Source organism: Trichosurus vulpecula, chromosome 3, assembly GCF_011100635.1.
Source record: "Trichosurus vulpecula isolate mTriVul1 chromosome 3, mTriVul1.pri, whole genome shotgun sequence".
NCBI lineage: Eukaryota > Metazoa > Chordata > Mammalia > Diprotodontia > Phalangeridae > Trichosurus > Trichosurus vulpecula.
In genome coordinates, this window is record NC_050575.1 from 259,991,584 (window position 1) to 260,004,064 (window position 12,481).

Genomic DNA, 12,481 nt, shown 5'->3' on the forward strand with positions numbered 1-12,481 from the left:
TCATGTACTTGGAGACAGGAGACCTGTGCTCATATTCCACAACGATCTCTACTAGAACTTACAGTAAGCTTTACAAGGCACTGAACTCTTTGAAATCTTACTGAAATGCAATAGTGCACATTCCTGCTTAAATATAATAGTACAGTGAAGATAACTTTCTTTGAATATTAGGGATTTTAACAATGTTTTTCAGGGTTATTAATTCTCAAATAAAGGGTATAGGAAACTAGGATGAATGTATAATGATCATCAATGAAATCCTGAGTTTTTTTTTTTTTTTTAGCAAAATGCTAATATTAGCTTATCTGTCTCTTTCTGAATAACAGACTGTAGAAAAATAAATTCCGGCTAAGACAATTCTATACAAAGGACAGCTGTATCAACAATTTCCACTGTATGATTAGTTTTATCAAGAGCATAATTTGGATATCTGATCTTTAAACAGGATTTAGGTTTGTGGTCATGGCCATTATGTGAAATGTGAACCAAAATAATACAGAGTTTGAAAGACTAACCATGGCCTGCCTAAAATCAACAGAAAACCAAGAAGAAGGTGTGAGAGAGAGGGACTTCAAGTACAACTATATCCAGATTCTTGAGTGGTATGTCTAAAGAACAGAAGGAATATAGTGGTTTCAGCATTCCATGGAAATACTCTTAACACATAATAGTATATAGTTCAAAAGAGTTATTTCCCAGGATTGAAGTATGTGGAGGGGGAAGGTTCTTAACATGTTAGTACTATGTAGCAATTACTCAAAGTGATTTAAAAACTACAAGGATTGTCAGTCATTCACCCAGTAAGAGCCAGAAGAGATTGACTAAAATCTGAAGCAGTGACAACTCCACAAACCTCTACTATTGATAAAGGCAGCTTATGATCTCCAAGGAAGGGTTGCTAGAGAAAGATCAAAGAAGAGATATTTGTTTAAGAGCTCAGAGAGAACACAGGAGGAACTTTTAACCCACATAGTTTTACTTCAGAATAAGATTTTTTATGATTCCAGAAACTAGTTACCTATAGTAAACTTATTTGTGTACATACTGTAGCCTCTCACAAGACTTCTGTGTATATACTATATTCCTTTATTAGACAATGCCAGAAGGACATAGAAGATGCTAAAGTCATCCTCGGCATCCTGAGCCATCATCAGTCACCTTGACTTTGTCTTGCCACTGAATTCCAATGACTCCGGGAGTGAGGGTGACAACTTGGCACAACTCTGCCTTACTTAAATCTAATATATACTTGAATCAAAAGACCTCATCCATACCATTTAAACTTTTTTCCCTATCTCAAAGTCCTATGGCAAGAGGAAAGTGACAAAGCAGCAGGTACAGATACACTGGAAGCTGTAGTCACAAACCTGTACACAGGCAGGCGAGGCCACAGGGTTGTCTTCCCAATGGACTGAAGCAGCAGTGAGATTCAGCAGGCTCTGGGTGTATGAGCAGCCTTTTGAAGGACCACATTGCTCACCACCAGACATGAGGAAAGGACTAGAAAAGGTGTCCTAAAACTTTTTTGCTTACCCAACCCTTGCCTGCTTACCATGGCAGGCAGAGATCCCACCCCACAGTTGAAACACAAAAAAATATGTACAAAAACATTTACAAAGATGATTCCATGCAGCATCACTACATAGTGTGTATGCATACTTATGGACAATACAAAATCCAGTAGACCTGAAAGATGAACAGTCCTTGTTGCGAGTAAACTTAATTGCACCCAAATAGCATCCCTGAGTGAAACAAGACTGGCAAATGAAAGCCAGCTCACAGAAGTCAGAGATGGATACATGTTTTTCTGAAGTGGCCACAGTGAAGGGGAGCACCATGAAGTTGGCATAGATTTTGCAATCAAATTTAGTCAACTAGCTTGTTTGCCTCCCAAAAAGAGTAAACAACAGGCTCATGACAATGCGATTGCTACTGGCAGGAAAGTACCACAGTACTATCATCAGTGCATATGCTCTTACCATGATGAAACCTGATGAGGTCAAACAAAAATTTTATGAAGATCTAGAGACCCTCATCATCCATGTGCCAAAAGAGGGTAAGCTTATAATTCTGGGTGACTTTAATGCGAGAGTAGGAACAGACTACCAGACATGGCAAGAAGTTCTTGGGAGAAACAGAGTCAGAAACAGCAACAGCATTAGTCACCAACTCCCAAAGACTTGTGCTTCTCATGACATTCTCATCACCAACACTGTCTTCCATTTATCTAAACACAAAAAAATTCATGGATGCACCCTCACCACAGACATTGGCATTTAACAGATTCTGTCATTATAAAAAGAGGCAGACAGGATATAAGAGGGTGTAGCACAGAGCACTGAACTCATCACAGACATCCTCTCCAAGTTAAATATTCCTATTTAACAAAAGCAGTGGCCCCAAGGCAAGACAACCACCAGAAGACTTAACGTCCACAGATTAGAGTGCTTCTCCTAGTGGGAACAGTTTACTGCTAACTTGGAGGGAAAGCTGAGCCAACACATGACTGGCAATAGTGGAGCAGAAAAGGAGTGGGCAGCTTTCAGAAATTTGGTGTTCAGCACTGCATTTACTCATCTGGGCCATAACATTTGCAAACATCAAAACTGGTTTAATGAAAGTGATGGGAAAATTCAGAAGCTGCTAAATGAATAACAAGAACTCCACAAGGTTTACCAGCAAGATAGTCCATCTGTCTCTAGGAAGGCAGCATCTAACCCTATCAAAAGTAAAGTGCATGCAAAGCTAGGGAGATGCAGGATTCTTGGCTCAGTAAGAAGGCAGATGAAATTCAGTTTTATGCTGATAGTAACAATCCAAAGCACTTTTTATGATGCCCTGAAGGCTATTTATGGGCCAAAGACCTATGAAGCATCTCAATTACCTAGTGCTAATGGAGCCACACTGATTAGTGATACGAACATGGTCCTAGAGAGATGGACTGAACGCTTCCATAGTGTTCTCAACAGACCATCATCAGTCAATGCTGAAGCCAGTGAATGTATACCTCAGGATGAAGTAAATATCTCTTTACCCAAATTTCCAACTGAAGAAGAGGTTTTGAATGCCATTTGGCTCTTCACATGTGGCAAAGCATCTAGTGCTGATTCTATTCCAGCTGATGTATTTACAAAGCAAGAGGTCCACTGTTCATACACAAGCTGACTGAAATTTTCCAGGTTACATGGCAAGAGGTGGTTATCCCCCAGGAGTTCAAGAATGCCTTCATTGTCCATCTCTAAAAAGGTAAAAGAATTTAGATTGTCCTGTGACAATCACAAGGAGGTTTCTCTCTTAGTCACTGCTGGCAGGATTCTGGCCAGTCTTCCTTAAAAGGTTGATCCTTCACCTGGAAGATGGTTATCTACCTGAGAGCCAGTGTGGCTTCAGAAGGAGCCAAGGAACAGTTGATATGGTGCTTACTGCTCAACATGGACAGAATAAATGCCAGGAGCAAAACAGAGGTCCATACACAAAATTCACTGATCTGATCAAGGCCTTTGATACTGTCAGTCATGAGGGCTTGTGGAAAACTATGGCAAAATTTGGTTGCCTGGAGAGGTTCCTCAGTATTGTATACATCAATTTCACGATGGCATGCTTGCCCAGGTTCTGGATATTAGATGATGCGCTCAAGTTTTCCCAGTCACCAGAGGAATAAAACAAGGCTGTGTGTTTGCTCCCATGCTGTTTAGCATGATGTTTTCAGCACTGTTAAAATGGTATCAAGGTCAGCTACCACACTGATGATAAATTATTTAACTTGAAAAGGCTACAAAAACAAGACTAAATGGAGGGAGCGTTGATGCATGATTTTTTATTCACAGATGACTGTGCACTCAATGCAGCCTCTGAGGCCAACATGCAAGAAAGTATGGATCAATTCTCTGCTGCTTGTGCTAATTTTGACCTAACAATTAACACAAAGAAAACACAAGTTCTCTACCAGCCAGCACCTCACCATCTGTACATGGAACCATTGGATACAACAAATGGAGAAATTCTGAATATGGTGGATAAGTTCCCTTACCTTGACAATGTACTTTCCAGGGATATACACATAGATAACGAGGTTGATATAGACATTGCTAGAGCTAGCTCAGTGTTTAGTAGACTCCAAAGGAAAGTGTGTGAGAGAAGAGGCATTAGAGTGACTACCAAACTAAAAGTCTACAGAACCACTGTGGTGACATCATTGTTGTATCCCCATGAAACCTAGACAGTCTACAGCATCATGCAAGGATAACTGAATTGCTTCCATCTGAATTGTCTTAGGAAGATTCTGAAGATCACCTGGCAAGATAGGGTACTGGACACTGAGGTCTTCTAAGGTAAACTGCAAGCAGCCAGAAAGAAACAATTCAAATATCATGGAACTATAGTCAGGATCACGCAGGACCTTGCAGCTTCTACATTAAAAGACTGGAGGGGTTGGAATATGATATTCTGTAAGGCAAAGGAGCTTGGATTACAACCATCGATCAACTACCCAGCAAAACTGAGCATAATCTTTCAGGCAAGGAGATGGACATTCAATGAAATAGGCAACTTCGAGTCCTTCCTGATGAAAAGACCAAAACTCAATGGAAAATTTGATCTTCAAATACAACACTGAAGAGAGGCATAAAAAGGTAAACAGGAAAGAAAAAGAAAAGATGCCAAGTTATTCAGTAAGGGCAAACTGTTTACATCTCTACATGGAAAGATGATACTTGTAAATCTAGAGAACTGTATCTTTATTATGACATTTAAAAGATATATACATAGACAGAGGGTGCGGATATAAATTAACTAATGTGATCATAAAAAATGTAATTAAGGGGTAAAACCAGATTGTAATAGGAGAAGAGGAAAGGAAGAGGTAGAAAAGGGTAAATTACACCACATGAAGAGGCACAAAAACATATAGTAGAGGGAAAGAAAGGAAGGAAATAAGCACTGATTGAACTTTACTCTCATCAGATTTGGTTCAAGGAGGGCATAATACACTCAGTTTAAGTATAGAAATCTAACTTGCTCTATAGGCAATAGGAGAGAAAAGGGGAAAGAAAAGGGAAGGGGTTGTTACAAGGGAGAGAAGAAGTAGTAAGGGAAAAGGGAAAGAAAAGGGAGGGGGGCTGCTAGAAGGGAAGGAAGATTGAGGGGGGCAGTGGTCAAAAGCAAAACTCTTTTGAGGAGGGAAAGGGAGAAGTGAGAAATAAAAGCATAAACAGGGCGGTGGGGAGAGAAACAGGATTCAGAAAAACACAGATAGTAATCATAACTGTGAATGGGATGAACTCTCTCATAAAACGGAGTCAGAAAGCAGAATAGATTAAAAACCATAATCCTACAATATGTTGTTTGCAAGAAACACATATGAAACAAGGGGATACACACAGGGTAAAAGTAAAAAGGCTGGAGTAGAATATATTATGCTTCAGCTGAAGTAAAAAAAAAAAAGCAGGGGTACCAATCCTCATCTCAGACAAAGAAAAAGCAAAAATAGATCTAATCAAAAGAGATAAGGAAACTATACTCTGCTAAAAGGCCCCACAGACAATGAAGTAATATCATTACTAAATACACATGCACCAAGTTGTATAGCATCCAAATTCCTAGAGGTTCAGAAGTTAAGGGAGTTACAGGAAGAAATAGACAGCAAAACTATATTAGTGGGGGACCTCAACCTCCCCTTCTCTGAACTTGATAAATCTAAGCTCAAAACAAGAAAGAAGTTAAGAAGGTGAACAGAAATTTAGAAAACTTAGATATGGTAGATGTCTGGAGAAAATTGAATGGGGATAGAAAGGAATATACCTTTTTCTTAGCGGTACAAGGCACAAACACAAAAAATGACCATGTTCAAGGGCATAAAAACCTCATAATCCAGTGCAGAAAGGCAAAAATATTAAATCCGTCCTTTTCAGATCATGATGCAATAAAAATCATATGCAAAAAAGGGCCATGGAAAGATAAGACCAAAAATTAATTGGAAACTAAATAATCCAATCCTAAAGAATGAGTGGGTCAAACACAAATCATAGACACAATAATGTCATTCAAGGGAATGACAATAATGAGATAATACACCAAAACTGCAGCAAAAGCAGTTCTTAAAGGAAGTTTTATATCTCTGAATGCTTATGTGAATGAACTAGAGAAAGGAAATCAATGAATTGGGCATGCAACTGAAAAAACTTGAAAAAGAACAAATTAAAAATCCTCAAATACCAAATTAGAAATACTGAAAACAAAAGGAGAGATTAATAAAATTAAGAGCTGGTTTTATGAAAAAACCAGTAAATTTGATAAACCTTTAGTTAATTTAATTTAAAAAAAGAAGAAAAACAAATTACCAGCATCAAAAATGAAAAGGGTGAATTTGCCTCCAATGAAGAGGAAATTAAAACAATAATCAGGAATCATTTTGCCCAACGGTATGCCCATAAATTTGACAATCTTAGCGAAATGAATGAATATTTACAAAAATATAAATTGCCCAGATTAACAGAAGAGGAAGTAAAATACTTAAATAACCCCATCTCAGAAAAAGAAATTGAACAAGCCATCAATGAACTCCCTAGGAAAAAAATCTCCAGGGTCAGATGGATTTACATGTGAATCCTATCAAACATTTAAAAAACAATTAATTCCAATACTATATAGACTGTTTGGGAAAATTGGCAGAAGAAGAAGTCCTACCAAATTCTTTTTATGATACAAGTATAGTACTGATACCTAAATGAGGAAGAGTCAAAATAGAGAAAGAAAATTATAGACCAATTTCCCTAATGAATATAGATGCAAAAATTTTAAATAAAACATTAGCAAAATGATTACAGCAACTTATCACGAGAATAATACACTTTGATCAGGTAGGATTTATACCAAGAATGCAGGGCTGGTTCAATATTAGAAAAACTATCAGTATAATTGATTATATCAACAACAAAACTAAAGAAACCACATGATTATCTCAATAGAGGCAGAAAAAGCTTTTGACAAAATACAACACCAATTCCTATTAAAAACACTAGAGAGTATAAGGATAAAGGGAGCCTTCCTTAAAATGATAAGTAGCATCTACCGAAAACCATCAGCAAGCATTAAATGCAATGGGGATAAATTAGATACATTTTCCAGGAAGACTGGGGGTAAAACAAGGATGTCCATTATCGCCACTGTTATTCAATATAGTACTAAAAATGTTAGCTTTAGCAATAAGAGAAGAAAAAGAAATTGAAGGAATTAGAATAGGCAAAGAAGAAACTAAGCTATCACTCTTTGCAGATGATATGATGATTTACTTGAGAATCCTAGAGAATCAAGTAAAAAACTACTTGAAATAATAAACAACTTTGGCAAAGTTGCAAGATATAAAATCAACCCACATGATAAATTATCAGCATTTCTATATATTACTAACAAAGACCAACAGCAAGAGATAAATAAGGGAAATTCCATTTAAAGCTGCTGTAGAAATTATAAAATATTCAGTGCCATACCAATCAAACTACCAAAAACTTATTTTACAAAGCTAGAAAAAATACCAACAAAATTCATCTGGAAGAACAAAAGGTCCAAATTATCAAGGGAATTAATGAAAAGAAATGCTATGGAAGGTGGCCTAGCCATATCATATCTCAAATTGTATTATAAAGCAGCAATCATCAAACTACTGGGTACTGGCTAAGAAACAGAGGGGTAGACAGAATGATACTTAGCTTTTGAACAGGTTAGGTACACAAGACACAGAAGTCAATGATTACAGTAATCTACTGTATGACAAACCCAAAGACCCCAGCTTCTGGGATAAGAATTCACTATTTGACAAAAATTGCTGGGAAAACTGCAAAATAGTGTGGCAGAAAATGGGCACAGAACAACATGTGACACCACATACCAAAATAAAGTCCAAACGGGTACACGATTTAGATATAAAGGCTGATACTATAAACAAATTAGGGAAGTGAGGAATAGTTTATCTGTCAGATTTACAGAGAATGGAGGAATTTATGGCCAAACAAGAAATAGAGAACATTATGAAATGCAAAATGGACAATTTTGATTACATTAAATTGAAAAGATTTTGGACAAACAAAGCCAATGCAAGCAAGATTAGGAGGAAAGCGGAAACTGGGAAAAAAATTTTTACAACTAGAGTCTCTGATAAAAGTCTGATTTCTAAAAGATATAGAGAACTGAGTCAAATTTACAATACAAATCATTCCCCAATTGATAAATGGTCGAAGGATATGAACAGGCAGTTTTCAGAGTAAGAAATAAAAGAAAAGGATATGAACAGGCAGTTTTCAGAGGAAGAAATAAAAGATAGCTACAGTCATAAGAAAAAATGCTCTGAATCACTACTGATTAGAGAAATGCAAATCAAAACACCTCTGAGGTATCACATCACACCTATCAGATTGGCTAACATGACAAAACAAGAAAATGCGAAATGCCGGAGAAGATGTGGGAACACTAATTCATTGTTGGTGGAGTTGTGAACTGCTCCAACCATTCTGGAGAGCAATTTGGAACTATGCCCAAAGGGCTATAAAAGTGTGCATGCCCTTTGACCCAGCAATACCACTTCTAGATCTGTATCCCAAAGAGATCATAAAAATGGGAAAAGGACCCACATGTACAAAAATATTTATAGCAGCTCTTTTTTGTGATGGCCAAGAACAGGAAATTGAGGGAATGTCCATCAATTGGGAAATGGATGAACAAGTTGTGGTATATGAATGTAATGGAATACTACTGTGCTATTAGAAATGATGAACAGGCAGACTTCAAAAAAACCTGGAAAGACCTATATGAACTGATGCTGAGTGAAGTGAGCAGAACCAGGAGAACACTGACCACAGTAACAGCCACGGTGTACGACCATTGACTTTGATAGACTTAGCTCTTCTCAAACAATGCAAGGACCTAAAACAATTCCAAAAGACTCACGATGGTAAATGCCATCCACATGTGGAAAAAGAAATATAGAGACTGGACATAGATCGAAGCAAACTATTTTCTTTTTTTTTTTTGCTTGTTTTATGTTTTTCTTTCTCATGGTTACTCCCATTTCTTCTAGTTCTTCTATATAACATGACTAATGTGAAAATATGTTTAATAGGAATGTACATGTAGAACCTGTATCAGATTGCATGTCTTCTTGGGGAGGGGGAGGCAAAGGAGGGGGAGGAAATTTAAAACTTACAGAAGTGAATGTTGAAAACTAAAAATAAACAAACTTATTAAAAAAAGAAAAGGACAACCAACTATATTGGTAAACAAAATGGGCTCTTAGCACTCAGTTCAACCAAGTGCCCTTGAAGAATTTGGCTTTTGTTTCCTTGATTAGATTGAGAGTCCATGGTGACCTCCTTGCCTCAGGGGAGGGCCTAGTTTACACTTGAGTTTGGGTGACATGTTGGGGACATCAGAGGCTTTTAGACCACGTGGGTTTAAGTCTCCTCTTTGTGACAATTACAGGTCATGTGGGTGAGTTGGCTTTCTCTTTTCTCTTTTTCAGAGCTCTTACCCACAGCCATGGTGGCGTGCATGACTCTGGGCCAGCCCTTGTTATAAACTCCCGGGCTGAACCTAGATGTTGGTAACTATGAATTGTATCTGGTCTGTCTGTCAATGTTTGCAATTTGTTTGTATTTGCTCCGAAGTTCAGGGTGCTGGATTTTTCCCCTGAACTAAGTGAATAGTATTTGTACGCTGAATTAAAGTAAGCTTGTTAACCCCTTAATGTTGCTTTCCTTAGTAAAGCAGATCAAAAGAACCCAGGCTTTTGGAGCATGCTGCTACTGTGCTTGTTGTTGAGCTTGTGTTGGTCTTTCACCCCCACAACAGCTGCTAGCCAGATTGTTGAAACACCAACCAATCAACCAAATCAATTAACATTTGAAAAGAAATTAACTTCTTTATGTCTTATTTTAAATATGTACACATATATACAAAACACTAATATGGTATTTTCCTGGGGAATCTTGGCTTTCCAGCCTAAAGACCAAGCTTAAAACACTATCTTGGTTATGTTTTTATAATAAACAACACTAATTTATCTGGCTGCATTAAATACGTTAGAAGACATAGTTCAGAGGAGGCAATAACAAGCCCCTTCAGAACTTATCCTAACCATCCAAACACCCACAGAAAGGTCTTTCTTCCCTACCCCTATAAAGCATTATAACTCTTCTGCCACACTATTTCATGTTGTACCAATCTCTTTTACAAATGCTTAATTCGTGAGTCTTTTACTTAATTTACCCTGTATTTATTTTGTATATGTATTGTTTTTACTTAGCTGTATACATTGCTGCTTTCCTCCAAGAGAATGCAAGCTCTTTCTGTGTAAGGACTGTTTCATTTTTGTCTTTATATCCCCAGGGCCCAGCACAATGCCCAGCACATTGTAGGTTCTTTCTTTCTGAACAAATGCTTTTTTGCAGTGTGTATCTTTCACCAAAGTGTAGTTCTTCAAAATAATGAGAGGCATAAATCACAATGTGCACTTCCTGTATGAATGCATAAAGTATTTCTTAAATGATTACAGTACTATAAGCAAAGCACCGCTCTTAGCGCTGGGGATACAAATAAAAAAGTAAGGCAATCCCTGCTCCCAAAAAGCTCTTTCTAATGGAAGAGACAACACATAAAGAAGGTTTCAGTTGCAGTCAAATGGAAAAGTACCATGGTCCTTCAGGCACTGTGGGAAAGCAATAGTAGTATCCCTTAAATGTCATTAATGACATTGTGTAGGTGAAGAATGAATGGGAGATAGAAGCACAAAATGGAAATCTGGTAGAAGACATACATTAATATTAGAGCATTTGTAAAAAGAAAATATTTTACCATGGTCTTCATTTAGTCTAATTCTAAAAATTCATTTTATCTAATACTGAAAAATCATGCTACAAATAAGTCAGGTTTTCTTTAAATTTTAAAGAATTAAACACACACTTTGTTATGCAAGATAAGCAAACATAACTACCACAACATGACACTTATATTCCTAAGTTTATATCACACCATCCAATTCTGAGTTTCTTTTAGTTACTATATTCTAGTACCAAAGGAAATACTTCATATTTCACTAACATGCCATCAATGGTCATTAGCTTCACTGATGTAGATGTCAATTACTGTATGACTTGGTTTAAAAAAATAACTTCCAGAGTTACTATGACCAAAAAAATTCATCCCTCTGCAGCTAGCAATAAGCTTTTTCTAACCAACTTATCCATTAATAATAGGTATACAGACAGTAACGAGGCCCATCCTTGGAAGCATTTAGAGCTTGATAGAACCTGCCTTTGAAATCACCAAAAAAAAAAAAAAAAGAAAAAGGTTGTAAAAATTTCTGTTGATTGCCTGTGTTATTTTTTCAGAAATGTAATATGTTACATAGATTTGAGTAACTTAAAAATCTGAATAAAAAGTTACTATATTATCATCAAATGTTCTTATACTTACAAATGTTCTCATACTTACCCATCACTTGGCTTCTCTTCAGGTTGAAGAACCACACCATATTGAGGATTCCAATTTCCCAAAGTGTCACAATCTCCACATATTGCAAAAATTTCTCCTTGAAGAGTGTCATAAATAATGAGTTAGTTTAAATGACAGGTGTGATCTCAGTTTTTAGTTTATGAAAGGAAAAAAAAAAGATTAATTAATTGCAATTAGTTCAACATAATCCTCTCTTCACAGGCCCAGATCAGCAAGATGGTCAACAATCTGACCTTAAATACCTATTATTAGTAATGGGTATTTAATAGTAAAATCTAATAAGAGGCAATACAATAAATAGTAAGTTTTTCAAAAAATAATCTAGTGGCCCAAAGTATTCCCAAATATACCCTCCTGTAATCTAGAAACCTAAATATATTTCTTTAGCTTCAATTTGTTATAGGATTATTATACATTATAATGCATATGAAGCCACTTTATGTGACTGGTTATTGTAGCATCTCATTTGACTTAAATGGACTTTCAAAACTAAATGGTACATGGGATTCATATAGCATTTTGGTTGATTAACTATTTCCCACTTCAAAAACTAATTTCAACAATGTCTATGTGATCATTTCTATCAAAATAAAATGGCTATCAGGTCCTCAAATTTGAAAGCAAGTCCTATTCCCACAGTAGGAAAATATTATTTCAGCTTAAAGCACCATTTCATATAAACTGCAACAAAAGTGAAGAGTTTCTGTACGACAATGATTAGAACTGGGGTTTTTTTCCCCACGCTATTGTCACACAAATTTTTTTTTTAAAGAATGTCAGCAAGAAACAAAGAAGAACAGGAAAAGTGGCCATTTTTCTCCCAGGCTGTACAAGAGCCTCTATTACTCATACATAATCTTAGGTGTCTTGACAACACTCAACAAGATAAGAGAAGGAAAGAGAGGAGACAGTTACGGAATGATGAAAGATTAGAGTTTAAAGAGACCCTTGAGGTCATCTAGTCCAACTGTGTCACTTT

At 36.6% G+C, this 12,481-nt stretch overlaps 1 protein-coding gene across 1 annotated transcript in view; it reads right to left on the bottom strand.

Moving 5' to 3' along the window:
* GPCPD1 (glycerophosphocholine phosphodiesterase 1) overlaps positions 1 to 12,481 on the bottom strand; it is an 88,533-nt gene that overhangs the window by 63,906 nt on the left and 12,146 nt on the right. The window contains exon 3 of the mRNA XM_036750260.1: positions 11,482 to 11,578. Within this exon, the coding sequence (XP_036606155.1) occupies positions 11,482 to 11,578 (97 nt within the window). The remainder of the gene's footprint in view (positions 1 to 11,481; positions 11,579 to 12,481) is intronic.